The sequence below is a fragment of the Cervus canadensis genome, chromosome 18 (assembly GCF_019320065.1).
Source record: "Cervus canadensis isolate Bull #8, Minnesota chromosome 18, ASM1932006v1, whole genome shotgun sequence".
In the NCBI taxonomy this organism is placed as follows: domain Eukaryota; kingdom Metazoa; phylum Chordata; class Mammalia; order Artiodactyla; family Cervidae; genus Cervus; species Cervus canadensis.
In genome coordinates, this window is record NC_057403.1 from 16,137,881 (window position 1) to 16,157,428 (window position 19,548).

At 47.6% G+C, this 19,548-nt stretch overlaps 2 protein-coding genes across 4 annotated transcripts; one reads left to right on the forward strand and one right to left on the reverse strand.

The window, feature by feature from the left end:
- Positions 1-2,723: 2,723 nt before the first annotated feature.
- DMRTC2 (DMRT like family C2) lies at positions 2,724-8,206 on the reverse strand. The gene is made up of 9 exons (XM_043435067.1): positions 7,988-8,206; positions 6,716-6,943; positions 6,472-6,626; positions 6,110-6,186; positions 5,630-5,813; positions 5,349-5,475; positions 4,525-4,585; positions 4,205-4,376; positions 2,724-3,280 (listed from the first exon to the last, which is right to left on the reverse strand). The coding sequence occupies exons 2-9, from the start codon at positions 6,937-6,939 to the stop codon at positions 3,168-3,170; spliced, it is 1,113 nt and encodes a 370-aa protein (XP_043291002.1). The 5' UTR covers positions 6,940-6,943; positions 7,988-8,206; the 3' UTR covers positions 2,724-3,167.
- Positions 8,207-8,389: 183 nt separating this feature from the next.
- LYPD4 (LY6/PLAUR domain containing 4) lies at positions 8,390-14,154 on the forward strand. 3 transcript variants are annotated; one of them, XM_043435103.1, is made up of 6 exons: positions 8,390-8,516; positions 9,173-9,313; positions 12,347-12,496; positions 12,702-12,845; positions 13,303-13,629; positions 13,885-14,154. In XM_043435103.1, the coding sequence occupies exons 3-6, from the start codon at positions 12,430-12,432 to the stop codon at positions 14,082-14,084; spliced, it is 738 nt and encodes a 245-aa protein (XP_043291038.1). In that variant the 5' UTR covers positions 8,390-8,516; positions 9,173-9,313; positions 12,347-12,429; the 3' UTR covers positions 14,085-14,154. The 3 variants fall into 3 exon arrangements, with proteins under 3 accessions (XP_043291038.1, XP_043291039.1, XP_043291040.1); XM_043435104.1 differs by having other exon boundaries at positions 8,423-8,516; positions 9,190-9,313; XM_043435105.1 differs by lacking the exon at positions 12,347-12,496 and having other exon boundaries at positions 8,476-8,516; positions 9,190-9,313.
- The last annotated feature ends 5,394 nt before the right edge of the window (positions 14,155-19,548 follow it).

The window sequence follows — 19,548 nt, forward strand, 5'->3', positions numbered from 1 at the left end:
TGAGGTGGGTGGTATGATGGTGCTACATTGGTCAAGGAGCATAGCCTGGAGTGGACCAGGTTCACACAGGGCTGAGTGAAAGAGAGTGTGGATTCCCAAAGGGCAAAATGTAAAAGGAGCTCCTGAAGTGAAACATGGGTGTCTGTCTGGAGAGGAGCAGGATGGTGCTTCAAATCTGGAAACTCATTGGTGATTTCTGCAGAACATCAGTGAGGATGGTACATGAAGGAAGCTTAGAAGAGGTACCTATTGGACCTGGGCAACACCTCTCCTCACCTGCTAATGGGTGCTGGGAAAGGGAGTGACATATGAAACAGTGCTCACAGTCTATTAGCTTTAATCTCCAAAGGCTGGTCAGAGGCCAAGAGCCCATTGGCTCCCCACAACTGCAGGTGAGGGATGCTTCAGCCACGTAGGAGCATGAACAATCTGTAAACCTGCCTTTTTCCCCAGACCCTGAGCTCTGCAGAGCCTCCACCTCTCTCCCTGGGGAAGTGGTTGGGGAAGCAATGGGGGAGCCCTGACAATTTGACAAACTAGACCTAGTCAGGAGTGTAAAAGGTCCTGCCAAGTCTGACAAGAAGGTGAGATGGGCTGCAGAGAAATGGGTCTATGAGTGGCCTGCCCCCAGCTCCTTTCTCCAGTCTTCGTCACTTTATCCCCCTCCGTTTTCTCATGTCATCCTTTAACCTCAGATTATACTTTCTCTGTTACTGTGGCCAGCTGTGTGAGCTTGGTGTACTGGGGACCTTTGGTCAGCTCTGGGTAGCAGGGTCTTAGCCATGTTGCATTTTGCAGTGCTTCCCTCCCCCTTGATTATGGAGCTTGGCTATCTGTCACCGAGAGAGCATGGCACAAGGTTTATGCAGGTCTATTAAGGGGCAATCGTACATCTAAGTTAAGGTCAGGGAAGGAAGGTGTGAACCAACTTAGGTCCTTCGGTTATCCTGCACTGAGTCCTAGTCCTGAGAAGTGTTGGAGGTTAGTTGCTCTGTAATCTGTTAGAATTAGAAGCAGCTCATCTTCTCAAGACCCCAAACTGGAAAATAGCAAGTTGTAATTGGATGCCATCACCATCAATTATCTTGAATAAAAAGGTGTGTAGGTAACATTAGGAAACAGAATCAGTGCCCAGGCAGAATCATCCTCCCAGGCATGAACTTTCTGTTTGGCCCTTCTAAGAGTGGGAATGGGGATGGGGGTCTCCAAATCTTCATATCTTTGGAATAGCTCAACAAGTCTCCACATACTTGGAACAGTTCAAGAAGAAAAACTTGACAGCAGAGGACTAAGAAACAAACGTGAGTAAGATATTATTACTTACTGCTATCTTGAATACAAAAGCAAAGACTTTTTGAAAAACCCTTGGGATGTCTGTCGCCTGGAGTCCTGAATTTTTCACTCTATGTATTATCTATTAATTGATTTATCTGCCTGCAATGCAGGAGACCCAGGTTTGCTTCCTGGGTTGGGAAGTTCCCATGGAGGAGGGCATGGCAACCAACTCTAGTATTCCTACCTGGAGAATCCCCGTGGACAGAGGAGCCTAGCGGCTTACATAAGGTCACAAAGAGTTGGACATGACTGAGCGACTAAGCACAATTGATTTGGGCCTGGCAAGGAAAAGGAATCTTTCTTCAGTATTTGCCTACAAATTTTTCCTAAAATACTCGGACAAGTCACTTAATCTCTTTAAGCTTGTTCCTTTATTTGTAAAGTCAGAGTAATCATGTATAGCTTACAGAGTTGCTGTGAGGATATGTGGGAACTGCATACAGTGAGTACTCAATAAATGATAATTGTCACAATCCTTTTATAGGTCCTTCCCAAGTTCAGGAAAAACCTTTTATAAAGACTAACTTGATTATTCCTGTTCTGATTGCTCTCAGTCTCCCCATTATAAAATATTATGTTAGATCAGCATTGGGGCTTCCTTGGTGGCTCAGCGGTAAAGAATCCGCCTGCAATGCAGAAGACATGGGTTTGATCCTGTGGTTGGGAAGATCCCCTGGAGAAAGAAATGGCAACCCACTCCAGTATTCTTGTCGGGGAAAATCCCATGGACAGAGGAGCCTGGCAGGCTAGAGTCCATGGAGTCACAAAGAGTCAGACATGACATAGCGACTAAACAACAACAGATGAGCATTAAATTGGCATTCCACTGACCAAAGCTGGCCTGAAGATATGTTTTATTTGACCTACACAGGATTTAAGCAAAGCACAGAATTTAAAGAAAAACTGAGTCAGCATTTGAAAATTTAAAAATGTAAAACAGAAATCTAGTTTTCCAGCTTCTCTTGAAAAATCAGCAGATATGGCAGTACTGAGCCCACATTCCTGCCTGGCAACAATTCACTAGGGCCAAAAGGAAGCTGCCCCCTAGGTGAGGCGTGCATTCTGTTCGCCAGGGCTTCTCTGGCCTTCTTTACTCATTTATATGATCTGTTTGGCCCTGTAGGTATTGCAACCTGTGCCCCTCTGAACAGCTGGAAACTGTCTATGCTTGGCACAGAGCAGTCAATTATTCAACCAGTGAATCACCTACTGTGTTTCCCTACCACTCTTTCTTACCTGGCCATACAAAGAAATCCAAGTTTGTAGTTACTTGTGGTAGTTACTGAGTAACTGACTTTCATTTTGAGGAGTGAAGTGAACAAGTCCTTTCTGTCACTCAGGATAGACTAGGTTAAGCTGTGGTAAAAAAAACAACTCCCACATCTCAGTGGCTTAATACAACACTGGTTTATTTCTTGCTTACCCACACAAACCAAGATACAAAACAAAAATACTCTTGTTTTCACATGCATGGAGGCAGACATGAGTGCACAGGTATATACAGGATCACATGTCAAATGAATACCCTGGAACATGAACTCATGCAGAAATCTATTTAGATACTGGCTAGCTTAAACTGCACAACTTTTTCTTTGTTGGGGATTTGAAAAGGTCCCAGGACCCAAGGAAGGTAAGAGAATATCCACCTTTGGCTAAGGAAATGGCCATGCTACAAAAGAAACCAAAAGCTAACAAAGCACCTGAGAGCTTTAAAAAAAGCCTGAAGCGTGTGCTACATTAAATTCCATGCAGAAATCTGTGAGTAAAATACCAAATATGCAATGCCTACAGGCTGCTGCCCCCTACCTCCCGGGACCTCCACCTCTGGGCTTCTAGCTTAGGAGGGAAATGGACCCCAGTCGCCCAATATGCAGAGCCACGGAAGGTGCTGGGCTGGGCCGGAGAGAGGGCCCAACAGGCTGGAATCCTCTTCCTCCAGCAGGAGCTACAGGAAGGAAGGAAGAGGGCAAGACCAGGTCACATCCATTTCCCCTCCCAGCAAACCCTCCCTTTTTACCCCATCTATTCCAGGCCCATCTTTGTTCACCTGGATTATAGCAAACACTTCCTCCTCACCGATTTTACTACTTCTAGTCTTGCCTCATCCAACCCCTCCATCACAGCCACCATACTTATCTTTCTAAAGCTCAGAGTCTCTGAATACATCCCTGCCTAGCTCAGAAATATTCCCTTGTTCCCCTTCATGTATGGTTGCTTGTTTACTTCCATGATCAGAAGCCCTTCCAGACTCACCTGCTTCTGTCTCAGCAGTTCCTTCAGGCCAGTTTCCTCACCTGCGCTGCATGCCCAACCCATCATTTTGGACAGGAGAAATCTCAGCCTTCCCTTTCTGTCCCCACAGGTGGTTCTCACGCCTCAAGATTCTTCTAGATCTCTCCAAGTTTATCACTAAACTTTGTGAAAGCATCCAGGTTTTCCAAATAGGATGCCTTTAAAGGCAGGTTGCCAAATAGGAAACTCCTTAAAAGCAGTTATCAAGGGTCCAGGCCAGGCTCTTGATACCTCCTCAGTCCCTCTCCAGACTTCAGCAGGCACCGTGGGTCAAGAGAAGCCCTGGGCTGGAGTGAGGAGACCAGGCTTTGCCACTGACTTGCTATATGCTCTCAGGCCTCTCTCAGGGCCTCACTTTCCTTGACATCAGGGCACTGGACATTTGCTTTTGAGCACACAAAAAAATAAATTCACTGAATAACTCTCAACTGTAATCTAAGGGGCTAGGTTGAAAAGCGTGGGGCCTGGGATCTTCAACTTGCTGATCTCCTGATCTCCTTGGTTAGTCCCTGCTTGTTCCAGTACCTCCATTTCTCAGTCATGCCTTTCCATCCTTTCCTTTTAGAGAACAGGTTACCTGGTGGGCCACAAGGATGGAGCAGGGAGATCCAGGCAGGGTTGGCGGGGCCAGGAGTCAGGCGGGGAGCCTGAGATGAATCTTTCAGTCCCACAAGAGCCTCAGCTGCCTCCCGCTGCAGCTGCCGCTCTGAGGAGGCAGAGGTCCAGGTCAGGCGAGAGGGTCCGGGGGCCTGCAAAGGAGAGATGCAGACTGGGAATCCCTACTTCTGCCCACCCTCCAGAGGCTCCCTGTCCCCAGTTACTTCATTATTCCCTACTCTTCCCTTCCCCAAGCTGAACTTCCTCCCAGGGTCCTGGATTCCACTTCTTTTTCAGGACCTGTGGCTGTAGCAGAAGAGGGTCTGGGGTGCCACAGGGCTGGAGTATCAGAGTTGAGCATCTGGAAATAAGGAGAAAAGATGCCAGGGGGATTAAACTCATGGACAGACATGTATACATGAAAAGAGGAGCAGGATTTTGCTGTGTTCTGAACTGGGATTGTGAGTGCCTGTGGTCATTAGGTTTTGTGGCTTTGGGCAAGTCCCTCCCTCTGTTTGCCCTGCTTTGTTTTCTGTGAAATGGAAACATCTTTCAGTTTCTTACTCCCAGAGCTACTGTAAGGATTATGGGAAATAATTGGTGTCAGTTTAAAAAAAGATGGGCAAAACACCTAGAGGGATTTGAATGATTGTTCCTGCCCTACCAGTGTCTGATTTTCTTTCCTCCTAGTTCCTTAAACCCCATGGAACTTGAGGAGCAGCTTGGCCAACCTTTAGACAGAGGTCTAATGACCTCTGGCCTTTCTCCTAGGCCTCTGAAATTCTTACCATCATGTCCCCCCACCCCTCAGGTCAGCAGGCAGTTCAACCCTATCTGTTTAAGCAGATTTAATAGCTACTATTTGTTTAAGGTCAGGGCTTGTGCTAAGTGTATTCCATATATTATTGCTAATTCTTATTATTACCAAGAGGTAGTACTGTCTCTGATTTACTAATAGAAAACAGGCTCAGAGAAGTAAAGATACTTGTACAAAGATTCATAGCTAGCCAGTTAGGAGAGCTCTGCCTCACACAGTAGTCTGAAGACTTTTTCTTCATCATCTACTATGGTGTCCAGCACAGGGTTAGGCACATCATAAACACGTTTTTTTCCTCCATACTCACGTGCGGGGCAGGGTAGAATGCCCTTGGGATTCTCCAGAAAGAGGAGCTGTCAGTATTGGGCGAGATCCTGTGCAGGCTGGGAGAGGCCCATGAGTGGGCAGCCGGAGGGCAGTGCCAGGGTCAAAACCTAATGAGGAAAAGAGAATGCAGAGTATATAGTGTTCAGAGGTCATGGCTCTGTCTTGCCTTTTCCTACCCTGTATCCTTTTGCTCTTCTCTTTCTGACACAGTGGTACACAGTCATTCAAATATCTGTTGAATTAACGTTGAATTCATCTTACCAGGGAAAGGATGCAGAGGGACAGCAGGTTCTTGGCACAGCAAGCGGCACACCACTGGGGTTGGCATGGAAAGGCCTGGAGGCAGCCAGTGCCCAGGGCCCCAAGGGCCGGGAGGCACTGGAGTCCAGGGCAAAGGCAAGGCTTCTGGGGGACGACTGAGCAGCAGAGGGCCCCGAGAGTTCTCCTGCAAGGGCAGGGAGCACAGGTTGGAGTCAAGTTCAAGGCTGGAGAAGGAATGTTCTAGGATAGAATTGGGGCCTCAAAACTTCCGAGTTTGAAGGGCTGCAAAATCCCACCCCATCATTTTGCCCATGGAATAGAAGTGATTTGCCCAAGATTACACAGCAAGTCAGGGCTGGACCTAGAATCCAGGTGCTGAGGGCACAGAGGAAGGGATCTGGGCAGGGGCTAGGACAGGAGTCACTCCCTCAGGGCCCAGGGGGACCTTGTGCCAGTGGGACTGGCACAGGCCTTCCTTACCTTTCCAGGAGGTGTCAATGCCAGTGGAACTACATGATGGGGAGTCTGAGGCTGGGGTGCTATGTTCTCCTTTCCAGCTGTGAGGGACCAGGGAGAGCTTTGGGGAGCTCTTTCTCCTGTGTGCCTCCCACTCCAGCCCAATATTGAATTTTTATCTCCCTCTGTCCCATTTCTACCCCCCCGATCTCATTACATCCTTCCAACACTTAATCACGCTTTACAGTTGGGGAGGGCGAGGCCCAGAGAACAGAAACTCCTTGCCCAAAATCATACATCAATTCAGTGGCAGGACTGGGGCCCTATTCCCTACTTAGGCTTTTCCTGCCTAAATTCCTGCCCTGGCCACAGCCAGTGACACTTACAGTGGACCCCTGGTCGAGTGACTCCCTTCTTGACACGGCTGGGAGCTTTGGGAGGAGCTGCCCCTCTCATGAGTCCCTCGGCTAGATGCCTCTTTAGCTGTGCCTCCTGCTGCCTACGCAAGGCCACCTGGGCAGCCATGACCCTTCGGCGCTCCCTAAAAGAGGGCAAGTGGCGAGTCAACAGTCAAATCAGCCACCTTTTATATGAGGCCCATCCTCTCCCTTCTCTGGATCTCATACTCACAAGATGAGGACACATTTGTGACACTCGCAAGCCTGAAACAGGCACAGGCGCTTGTGGCCCTTGAGGTGGGCAGTGACACCGTGGTTGCGGCAACGGGCACAGGTTGGAGACCGACTGACAGCTCTCCTGGGGATAAGTTCCATGCCCTGAGGGGCTCTGGTTTCACCCCCTGTGGCAGAGTCTGAAGGGCAGTGGTGGACAGCATGCATTTCATTGGGGTCCATGGATCTAGGGGCAGGAGTGGAAGGTCAGGGTGGCCACGTACATGGGTCCTGTCCTGACTATCCTTATTGCCTCTGGGAGGCCACACCAAAAGGGTTTTCCCACTTTGCCCATCCCGGGACTCAGCTGTCACCCTTGATTCTCCCCTGGCTCTCTCCCTTCTTCACGCTTCCTGGGGCATCCTCCTCTCCAAGAACCTCTCTCCTCGTTCCTTTCTTACGTATCTTTCGATCCAAACATTATTCTCTGCTCACCTCTACCTTCCCAAGCACAAATACCAGTTTGGGGCACACTCAGGCACTCTCATGCCCCCTACAACAGTTCTTACACTCCCCTTTCCATCACCACCCCATTCCCACGATTTTCCTGGCATCCTCTTCCACAATTATCATCCTTCCCTCCTGCAGTTATACAATTCCCACACATGCTTTCATGCTCCCCTTTCAATCCTTAACCCTCATGTATGCCGTGCAATTCAACTTCCCCCTGCAGCCCTTTTAATCAGACCCCCTTGCACCCCAGTAAATATATCATTTTCAAGAATCCCTTGTCCCATTTTCAAGAATTATTTTCATTTCCTCAGCAAAGGTTTACTGAGCCCCTTCCACGTGCCAGGCCCTGATCTAGGCCCAAAGACCCCCCTCTCCACGGCCCAAATTCCTCTGTTGCACCCACACTCCTTCTAAACTAAGGCAAACCCTGGCACGTCGCTGCGCCGGGCCATCACGCGCCTTCACCGACTACCAACAAGTAATCTCGAGCCACTCCCGCCCCACCGCCCCACTCAGCTGTTCCTGGCGCGCACCCCATTCTGGAGCTGTCCCCCCCAAACGCTGGGTCCGCGGCCCCGCCCCGCTCCAGGGTCTCAGGGAGGGGGCGGGGCTCGGGGAGCGCGCCCAGGGTCCGCGGGGCGGGGAAAGGGCAAACGGGGCGCGAGGAGCGCGAGCAGGGAGGCGAGGGGATGCCTGGGGCGGGGAATCCAGGGCAAGAGAGGGAGTGGAAGAGACACAGAGGGGCAGGGTCGTGTTCGTCTCGTCAGTTCGGAGTTACCTCAGCCTGGAGCACAGTTAGAGTCAATCTGGAGGAGGCGAAAGGAGGCGGTGAGACAGTGGCATGAAAAACGGCCGCGCTCGCGCCACTTTTCCCGCCCCTTCTCAAAAGGACCAATGAACTTCAAGGGGCGTCTCCTGCGCCAAGGCGACCGACCAATGCGCTTCAAGATCTTGCAATGACGGCCCGCCCCTTTACCTCCGTCCGCTTCTCCTCGTGCTGGACTATCAATCCAGCCAATAGCGCGTCGAGTTGAGTCTCGCACTTATCCCTTCCCCTTGTGATTTGCCTTCCCAAATTGTTCTTCCTCTTTTGGGAGAGGTAGCCAATGGGGCGTCGAGTACCGGTTCCAGTACAAGGCTGGCCCCGCCCCCAAGAACGGCCGCCTGGCCCGCCCTCCCGCGAACGTTGACCTGGACGCACTGGCGCTTGCGCAGTCTCGTCATCCGGCCTGCGCTGCACCACCCCGCCTCTGGAGCATTTGGTGGCCAGGACTTGGCTTGAGCGGCCTTGCACTGCGTGGACGCCCGTGTGTTTTTTCGCTTCTCTCCCACTACCCGAACTCAAGATCTACACTTCTCCTTTTATGTTCCCCTACCTGTGATATCCTTGTTTCCCTCCCGGGTCCCACCTTCTAATGTTGTGACCCTTTCCTTGTGTCTCTTATTGGCTATGCCCATGCTGATTTCCCTAAATTTGACGTTTTCCTTCTCCGGGAGTCTCTCTCTTTGCCTGTTCATCCTACTGATTTTCGAAACCCTTTCTCCACGTGCTTCATCCCCTGATAGTCTGTCCCCCTTCCCCTCCCATCCCTGTCTTTGGTTCCCGAGATACTTCTGTGATTTTTCTTTTTAACCCTTTCCACCCTCTGTGTTCATCTTCCTCCCGGATTTCACCCCATTCTCTGGCCTCCACACTGCAATTGTAGCCGTCTCTGTGCATCTTTATTAGACCCATCTCACGGTTTCCCCACCCGCATCCTCCGTGTTGTCCCCTTTTCTCTATGCATCCCGCCCTGTCTCCTTTTCTGTCTTTGAGCCTCTCAGATAGCCTCCTCCCCACCCCAGAAACCGATCTTTGTGCCCAATTCCTCATTTCTCTGCCACTCCCAATTGTGCTCTCTCTGCGGCTCATCCTCTGTCTCCCTGCAAGTTTCTGTTCCATTAATTTGCTCCTTCTCCTCAGTGTGGTTTCTCTTGTAGGAATAGTGTCTTCTCTGACCACTACTTCAACCCTTTTTCCTTGAGGATTTTATTCCAGTCTTTTCTTTTTGTGTCCGTGCTTGTACCGAGATTGCTGGGGCCTGCGGTTTTGCATTCCAGGCAGGTGTGTGCCCTGTCCCCTGCTCAGTCCAACTCCTTCTATCCTTTGCCTTCATCCCCCCTTCCCATGTCCCACCTTTTCTGCTGGTCTTGGCTTCTTGGTTTGCGGCAGATTTCTGGGTTACGCATCCTGGGTCAGGTATTCTGGTCAGAAAAGTGCGGCAGAAGTGACGTCTATCTGGACTGCTGTGCAGGGAAGCAGTACTAGACAAAATTGGAAAGGTTGTTTGGGGCCCATCTGAGGGATGAAGGGTGGCCTGTATGTGGGAGGCTTGAATGCCAGCTAAAGAGATTGACCTTGATCTTTTAGATAGTGGAGAGAGAGAGATGGGGGGCAGAGGCAACATTTTGGAGAGCTTAGCACTTGCCTGGCACTTTATGCTAATAATCTTAATAATGAGCCTATGAGATATATTTTTAATATGTTTTATAAATGAGTTCAATAAGAGGCACAAGATCACACAGCTAGTCAATGGAGAGGTAAAGATTCCAACCTTGGTCTGTCTTTGAGTTCAAAATCTTAAGAACTTTGTACTACCTACTGCATTTTATTTATTTCCAGTAATCCCCAGTTCCCCACTTTTCTTCCCTAACTGTCCCACAGGCGCTCATTTCAGATGGCACACGCATATCTCTTTTAGTCTGTGTATGTTCTTGGCAAGATGTGCAGTGTTTTATGTGCATGATGTTTTTAACTTATGCAAGTGACATTGAGTTGTTTATTATTAAAAATAATCAACACAGTGTTTTTATGATCCATCCATGTGTGTGTGATGTGTACAGCTAACCAGTTGCTTCTAACTAGTGCACGCTATTCCATGGTATGCATCCCTTGTGTGTTACGTGTTCACTTGGTCTCAGGGAGAGATGCCCATGTTGCCTTCAGCTCACTATCCCCACCATACTGGCACATCCTTTTATGTGTTCTTTTGTAGTTGAAGGTGGAAATCTCTGTTTTGTGTACCTAGGATATACCAGAAATAGCTATTTGTAAACCTAATTTGGCTAAGTACTGCCAGACTTCTCCTTGCAATGAATGATACTTTGGGCTTGAGACACTGATCAGAACCCTTAGCACCTCCATTCTTCAGGGTCCAGAAGAGGACCCTATCCCTGGCCACAACTACCCCATGAGCACCAATGCACAAGGGCCTCTCCAGCCCCATAGTCCTACCAACATTCATATTTTTCCAGCTTTCTGATCTCTTGTCAGTCTGGTAGATGCTCATTTGAATACACTGCATTTCTGTGATTATTGTTGAGCATGAGTGTTTCTTCATGTGCCTGTTAGCCTTTCTGGTTTGCTTTTCTGAGAACTGAGAATTGCCTCTTCATATACTTGGCCTATTTCTCTACTTAAATTTCTCTCTTTTTCTAATCAATTTGCCCAAGATCTTTGTCCATTCTTATTGGTTTAAGACTTTGCATACATTCTTCTTATGACCATTTTGGCATTTCATATTATTTTAGAAATTTATCCACTTATAAAGTATATAAATTTCAAGTTTGTAAGTGTAGGCTTGTTTTTTAAATATATATTTCAAGAAATTTATTTTTGGCTGCATTGGGTCTTCATTGCGACATGAGGGTTCTTCGTTTTGTGGCTTCTCTCTAGTTGTAGTGCTTGGGCACTAGAGCGCATGGGCTCAGTAGCTCTGCGGCATGTGGGGTCTTAGTTCCCTAGCCAGAGATCAAACCTATGTCTTCTGCATTGGAAGGCAGGTTCTCAACCCCTGGACCACCAGGGAAGTCCCAAATATGGAGTTGTTAATGACAGTTTTATTATTCTTAGAACATATAATGTCTTTTAGTTTCTATTTTTCATTCTGCATCTTATTTGCATCTCTCTTTTTTTTTTTTCTTGAGTAGATTTGCTGGAGGATTATCTTAGTAATATTGTCAAAGAATGAATGTTAGTTTTTGGTAATAGTTTTTTGTAAATAGTTTTTTTTAAATCAATTTAGTTGATTTCTGGTCATTTTTATTCCTTTTTGGGGAGGTTGCTTTGTTGTTCCTTGTATAACTTCTTGAGTTAATTCATAAGCATATTTTATAATTCTTATTGTTTCTTGATAAATGTACTTAAATTATAAATTTACTTCTAAATGCTGATTTAGAAATCATTGTCCAATTAAAAAAAACTTTGATTTTGAAATGATTATTAGCTCACAAGAAGTTGCAAAAATTGTGTATAGAATCCCTAAAACCCTTCTTCTGGTTCCGCATAGGGACATTTTGTATGACTGTAGTAAATGAGCAGGAAATTAACATTGGTACAGTACTCTTGGGGCTTCTCTGGTTGCTCAGTGGTAAACAATCCCGCCGCAGTGCAGGAAATGTGGGTTCGATCCCTCGGTTAGGAAGATCCCTTGGAGAAGGAAATGGCAACCTCTGGTATTCTTGCCCGTGAAATCCTGTGGACACCTCCCCCAGAGGAGCCTGGGGCGCTATAGTCCATCAGTTTAGTTCAGTTCAGTTCAGTCACTTGGTCGTGTCCGACTCCTTTCGACCCCATGGACTGCAGCACACCAGGCTTCCCTGTCCATCTATAGTCCATAGAATTGCAAAAGAATCTGACATGACTGAGTGATTAAACAACAACAACAACACTTTTAATTAAATTACAGACCTTATTCAGTTTTCATCAGATTTTACATGCGTGTGTGTGTGTGTGTGTGTGTGTGAGACATGTAGCATGTTTGCTATTATTCAGTACTAAATACTTTCTCATTTCTTTTTCAAGTCAGGGGTTACTTAGTAATACATCAGTAATTCACACAGTTGTTGTTCTGATCTCATTGTCTCTGGATGGAGAACATCCTGTATAAATAGTGATCCTTTGAATAAGTCAGCTTTCTCTGCTCAGCACCATTTCCAACATTAGGAACTAAGCAGGAGAGCGAGACTCAGGATTCAAGAAGCTCACGGGGTGGGTTCAGGTTAGGCTGGAGGAAAGACCATGGAGATGAAGACCTGTGTCCCTGAAGGTCTCAGGAAGCCTATGTCACAGGAACTGATAATCAACTTTCTGCTTCAGAAACAGTGATCTAAAGGCCAACAAGAACAGAGTTTTGAGACCTAGATTGAAACTGGTTCCAGAATCAACCCAAACACAGGACCATGGGACCCCAGCATCTCAGCCCCATGCAGCTGCTCTGTCTCCTGGGGGCCATTTCCTCTCTGCCTTGTATGTCCTGTGGGGCTGGATGCCTCGGGACCCTCTTGGCTGGGGAGGATGGGGGGGCCTGGATTCCTGTCGCTGGGGGAGGGAAAGCTGCGTCTCTGGGTCCCTCGGGGGACAAGATCTGTGGAGGCTGAACTCTTGATTGGCGGCTCAAGGGGTGAGAAGGCAATGTGAGGAGCAGTTGACCGGATAAAGATTCTCTCTTTAGGGGCTGAAGCTCTTCTGTGCTATGAAGCAAAATCTTCACTCTTCAGAGCTGTAGATCTCCATAAATGGCAGTGGTTTCTATTGAGGAGCATGGTGTGTAAACTCAATGAGGGCTGTGAGGAGACCCTGGTGTTCATCGAGGCAGGTGGGTGGGGGCGACTTTGCTACATTGTTCTGGCTTGCTCTTCTGACCCCTACCTCCCTTCCCAGCACCCAGGGACTCTGGACTTCGGTTCCAGATATTTATCCCTGTCATATCTTTGGGAACAACGTCCAGACACCAGCAGGAGAGGGGCAGGACCCAGCTGGTTGCGCTGTGGGCTGGATAAGAGGGCAGAATGGAGGTGGGAGAGAAGACAAGTTTGGGACACACGGGAGAGAGGAGCAGAGGGGCTCCTCCCGTGGAGAGAGGGGTGAGGAGAGGCAGATAAAACCTGGGAGATCTGAGCAGCAAGTGGACAGTAGGGGAGATGCAAAGCTGGTGGTGGGGCAGAGCGAGCAGCAAGGGCAGGGTGGGGTGGAGTGGGGTGGGGTGGGGTGGGAGGTCGGACTGGGTGTGGTCAACGATGCTGATCAGAGCTCTCCAATCTTCTGCTCCACAGGGACCAGAAGGGGAATCCTGGGTTTTAAAGGCTGCAGCCCAGCCTCATCTTATCCCCCGCAAGTCTCCTACCTGGTTTCGCCACCTGGATTGTCCATCGCCTCCTATAGCCGGGTCTGCCGGACCTATCTCTGCAATAACCTCACCAACATGGAGGCTATATTGCAGCTCAAGGCCAGGACTCCCAAGACTTTAGCATTTTCTTCCCACAGTTGCCCAACTTGTGTGGGCGAGCACTCAAAGAGCTGCCTCCCAAATTTTGTCTCCACTGAGTCTTGCCCCAGAGATGCTACTAAGTGTTACAGTTCCACAGTGAAATTCCAGGCAGGTGAGAGGACACAGACTTTCTTCCTCAGATGCCTGCTCCAGGCCTGCTGCCTTTCCATCCCTGAGGGAGGTGGGTGGGACTCGGAGAGATGCTGGGGCTCGTGGTACAGAATTCCAAGGGGAACAGGGGGAAGGTGCCTGATGCCGGGTCTTTGGGGGGCGAGCAGGTGTCCTGGTTGGTGAGGGGTGTCTGGAAGGAGGGGCAAGGCACTTGCATTTTGAAAGTGTCCCTGACTGCCCCCTCTCTTCCTTGCAGGGTCTCTCAATACCACCTTCCTCCTCATGGGCTGTGCTCGTGAACATACCAGTGTTTTAGCCCATTTTCACCATATTGGGAGCATCAGAGTGACCGAGGTCATCAACATCATAGAGAAGGCTCTGTTTACTGGTGCAGGGACCCCTTGTTGGAGTCCTTGGGGCATCCTCTTAGGCCTCATGTTTGCCTTCAGGGGCTAAGGATCTAGCTGGACCAGACCAACACCCCCCTCCCTTTTCACAGGGCCAAATAAAGTCACAGAGTTGCATATCTGCCTTGTCTTGTGGTCCATGAGGGTTGTGGGGTTGTGAAAGAGCTGAAGAGGGGTGGCAGGCGGAGGGGAGGGGCAGGCAATGTGCAGTGCTCGCTGTGAAGTGAGCAGGGTACTCCAGGAGGAGGATCATAGGCAAAGTGACAGAATCATGGCCAGCGTGCAGGAGGAACACAAACACTCCCCTTTTCCTCCTGGGAGCATTAATTCTAGCTTGGGTTCAGCCACTGACTTTGAGATCCTGGCCAAATCTCCTCCATTTTCTGGGCCTCCATTTCCTCCCCTTTAAAATTGAGGCTTGGGACCTCCCTGGCAGTCCAATGGCTGAGACACTGTGTTCACGATGCAGAGGCCTGGCTTTGATTCTTGGTCAGGGAACTGGATCCCACGTGCTGCAACTAAGAGTTCACATGTTGCTACTAAAGATCCCACAAGCTGCAACGAAAATTGAGGATCTAGTGTGCTGCAACTAAACCCGGTGCAGCCAGATAAGTATTTAAAATGAAGGCCTTGTAGGGAAGTCATAAGGATTATAGATTCAATTTGAGTAAAGTTTAAAATCACATATTTAATGATAAAGGGCCTTTGACTTAACATGGCCAAGGACTTCCTGGTGGTCCAGTGGCTAAGACCCTATGCTCCCAAAGCAGGGCCTGGGTTCAGTCCTTGGTCAGGGAACTAGATCCCACAGGCCACAACTGAGACCTGATGCAGCCAAATAAATATTTTTTAAAAAAGAAATGTCATTTTTAAAAAAGGGACTTCCCTGGTCCAGTGGTTGAGAATCCACCTTGCAATGCAGGGGCAAGGGTTCAATCCCTGGTGAGGGAACTAAGATCCCACAGGCCAGGAAGCAGCTAAGCCCACATGCCTCAACTACTGCCCGCGAGCTCCGGAGCTCGTGTGCCACAACAGGCTGGAGGGGTGCGTGCTGCTAAGTTGCTTCAGTCGTGTCCAACTCTGGACACACGGACTATAGCCTGCCAGATTCGCTGTCCATGGGATTCCCCAGGCAAGAATACTGGAGTGGATTGCCATTTCCTTCTCCAGGGGATCTTCCTGATCCAGGGATAGAACACACGTCTCCTGCATTGGCAGCAGGCAGATTCTTTACCACTGAGCCATCCAGGAAGCCACTCAGTGCCTCTTTACCACTGAGCCATCGCTGATGCAATGGACATGAACTTGGGCAAACTTTGGGAGATGGTGAGGGGCAGAGAGATCTGGCATGCAGCAGTCCATGGGGTTGCAAAGAGTCGGACATGACTGGGCAACTGAACAACACCACCAGGGAAGACCTGAGGCGGCCAAATAAATAAATATTTAAATATTAAAAAAAGATAGCCATAGCACGGATATGAATTTATTATAAACAGAATTTTAAGAGTTTCATTTTTCTGATATTAAAAGTGACAATAAAGACTTGTTTCCATTAAAGACAATAAAATGAAGTCTTTATGAATTCAAACTGCAGCTTATCAGGGTGATTTTTAAATACAGTCTATTTTGTATGTGTCAGATATTGTGTTAGTGTCTGCTAGGGTTTCTTTTTTCTCTTGGTGCAAAAAATTTATTAAATGGACTTGTATACAAAGGGTGTGTGGGACATGGGTGAGATATGTTTTGAGCCAGCTAAACTCATGCTGCAGGCCACTTCTTTTCCAGTTTTAGTGAGGTGTAATTGACAAAATTGCAACATATTTAAAGTGTACAACGTGAAGATCTGATACACATATATATTGTAGAAGGACTCCTACCACTGTGTTAACTAGCACATTTATTTACCACCTTACACGTGTACCTTTTTTCCTTTTTCTGGTGAGAACACAAGTTCTACTCTCTTGTGTGCATACATACCAAGTTGTTTCAGTCGTGTCCGAGTCTTTGTGATTCTATGGACCGTAGCCCGCCAGGCTCCTCTGTCCGTGGGATTCTCCCGGCAAGAATACTGAAGCGGGTTGCCATGCCCTCCTCCAGGGGATCTTCCCGACCCAGGGATTGAACCTGTGTCTCTTATGTCTCTTGTTTTGGCAGATGGGTTCTTTACCACTAGCGCCGCCTGGGAAGCCCCTCTATTCTCTTAGCAAATTGCAGTTATACAACACAGTATTATCAGTGATAGTCAACATATTATACATTAGATCCTCAGACCCTATTCCTCATATAACTGAAAGTTTGTACTCTTTTACCAACTTTTCCCTATTTCCTCCAACCCTAGCCCCTGGCAACCACTTTTTGAATCTCTGTTTCTACAAGTTCAACTATTTTTGGAATTTCACAAGTGGTATCATGTAGTATTTTTTTCCCCTTTTTTCTTTTTAAATTGAAGTAAAGTTGGTTTACAGTCTTGTGTTAGTTAGTTACTTACAGATAACTGCCCAGGTGGCTCCAGTGGGAACGCACCCCCCTGCCAGTGCAAGAGAGGTAAGAGACACGGGTTCAATCCCTGGGTTGGAAAGATGCCCTGAGGAGGAAATGGCAACCCACTCCAGTATTCTTGCCTAGAGAATCCCATGGACAGAGGAACCTGGTGGGCTACAGACTACAGTCCATGGGGTCACAAAGAGTTGGACATGACTGAAGCGACTTAGCACACACACATATGTATATATTCATATATACATATATATACACATTCTTTTTAAAATATTCTTTTCCATTTTGGTCTATCATAAGATATTGAATATGGGTCTGTGTTCTATATAGTAGGACCTTGTTGTTCATCCATTCTGTATATTAAAGTTCACATCAGCTAACCCCAACCTCCCACTCCATTCCTCCTCTAACCCCTTTCCCCTCAGCAACCACCAATCTGTTATCTATATTCTGTTTCATAGATGGGTTCATTTGCGTCATGTTTTAGCTTCCACATAAAAGTGATACCATATGGTATTCGTCTTTCTCTTTCTGATTTGCTTCACTTAGTCTGCTAATTTCTAGTTGCATCCACGTTGCTGCAGATGGCATTATTTCGTTCTTTTTTGTGGCTGAGGAGTATTCCATTGTATATATGTAACACTGTGCTGTGCTCAGTCGCTCAGTCATGTCCGATTCTTTTTGATCCCATGAACTGTAGCCCGCCAGGCTCCTCTGTCCATGAGATTCTCCAGGCAAGAATACTGGAGTGGGTTGCCATGCCCTCCTCCAGGGAACTTCCCCTGCCAGGGATTGAACCTGCGTCTCCTATGGTGCCTCCTGCCTTCACAGGTGGGTTCTTTACCTCTAGTGCCACCATTTTTATCCATTTATCTTTGATGGTCATTTAGGTTGTTTCCATGTCCTGGCCATTGTAAATAGTGCTGGTATGAACATAGGGGTACATGTATCTTTTTGAATTAAGAGTTTTATCTGAGGCTAAGGTTTTAAATACAGGATCTCATTCAACTCTCACAAGACCCCAGTGAGATCAGTTTTATCCCCATTTTGCAAAGAAGAAACTGGCTGTGGAAGGTTAAATGACCTGTCCAGCGTAGAATCCCTCTTGCCTCCTGTGAAGATATGTCCCTACTGAGGGGATTTTGTTGAGACATTTGGAGATCTGGGACGACTTCCTCTGCCAATTAATTGCTTTTTTTGGTGCAAGCTGGCAGATAGTAGGAAGGAGTGCTGGGGGTGGCTAGTTTTCACCTAAGGTTCAGGTTGTAGGCTCCTAGGAGAGGACCATGTAACTCCTCTTTCTGGCCATAAGGGGGCGGCAGATACACCAGACCCTGCAACTTCAGGCCTTCAAAAGAGGGTTTTGTAGATGAGGAAAGATGGAGTCTGAGGAAGCTCAGTGGTAGAGTCCATCTGCAATGCTGGAGACACAAGAGATGCAGACTCGATTCCTGGGTCAGATAGACCCCCTGGAGGAGGAAATGACAACCTGCTCCAGTATTCTTGCCTGGAAAATTCCATAGACAGAGGAGCCTGGAGGGGCTGCCGTCCATGGGGTCGCAGACGTGACTGAGCGCAGGTAAGGAATAGTGATGGGAGACTCTGTGCTAGGCTATTTACCTGTGGAATCTCAGTTTAACCCTCTGTACTCTGTTATGAGGTGGGGAGGTAGACACTTAGGGTACTTTTATTGTTCAGTTCAGTCGCTCAGTCGTATCCGACTCTTTGCGACCCCATAGACGGCAGCACTTCAGGCCTCCCTGTCCATCACCAATTCCCTGAGTTTACTCAAACTCATGTCCATCGAGTCAGTGATGCCATCCAACCATCTCATCCTCTGTCGTCCCCTTTTCTTCCTGCCTTCAGTCTTGGCAGTCTTCAGTCAGAAGATGGTAGTCTTCTTCCTGCCATCAGGGTCTTTTCAAATGAGTCAGTTCTTCGCATCAGGTGGCCAATGTATTTGAGTTTCAGCTTCAGCACCAGTCCTTCCAATGAATATTCAGGACTGATTTCCTTTAGGATGGACTGGTTGGATCTCCTTGTAGTCCAAGGGACTCTCAAGAGTCTTCCCTAACACCACAGTTCAAAAGCATCAATCCTTCTGCACTCAGCTTTCTTTATAGTCCAACTCTCACATTCATACATGACTGCTGGAAAAACCACAGCTTTGACTAGATGGACCTTTGTTGGCAAAGTAATGTCTCTGCTTTTTAATATGCTGTCTGTGTTGGACACTTGCTCTTCGAAGGAGCAAGTGTCTTTTAATTTCCTGGCTGCAGTCACCATCTGCAGTGATTTTGGAGACCCCCAAAAATAAAGTCTGTCACTGTTCCCATTGTTTCCCCATCTATTTGCCATGAAGTGTTGGGACCAGATGCCATGATCTTAGTTTTTTGAATGTTGAGTTTTAAGCCAACTTTTTCACTCTCTTCTTTCACTTTCACTGAGAGACTTTTTAGTTCTTCTTCGCTTTCTGCCATAAGGGTGGTGTCATCTGTGTATCTGAGGTTACTGATATTTCTCCTGGTAATTCCAGCTTGTGCTTCATCCAGCCCACCATTTCACATGATATACTCTGCATATAAGTTAAATAAGCAGGGTGACAATATACAATCTTGACATACTCCTTTCCCGATTTGGAGCCAGTCTGTTGTTCCATGTCCGGTTCTAACTATTGTTTCTTGATCTGCATACAGATTTCTCAGGAGGCAGGTCAGGTGGTCTGGTATTCCCATCTCTTTAACAATTTTCCAGTTTGTTGTGATCCACACAAAGACTTTGGCATTAAGCATTTTCTGTGCCTTACCTCATTCATTCTTATTACAATACTATGAAGAAGATATTGTCGCTTCTGTGTTTCCATTTTGCAGTGGAAGGAATAGGTTTAACTACCTGAGGCCTCAAATCCTACCTCTGTTAATGACTTGGACAAGTGAGATCTGAAGAGCCTGCCATAGTCCTCAGAAGTTGGACTGTCATGAGGACCTTGATTACTATGGATGAGTTTTGGAAGGGTG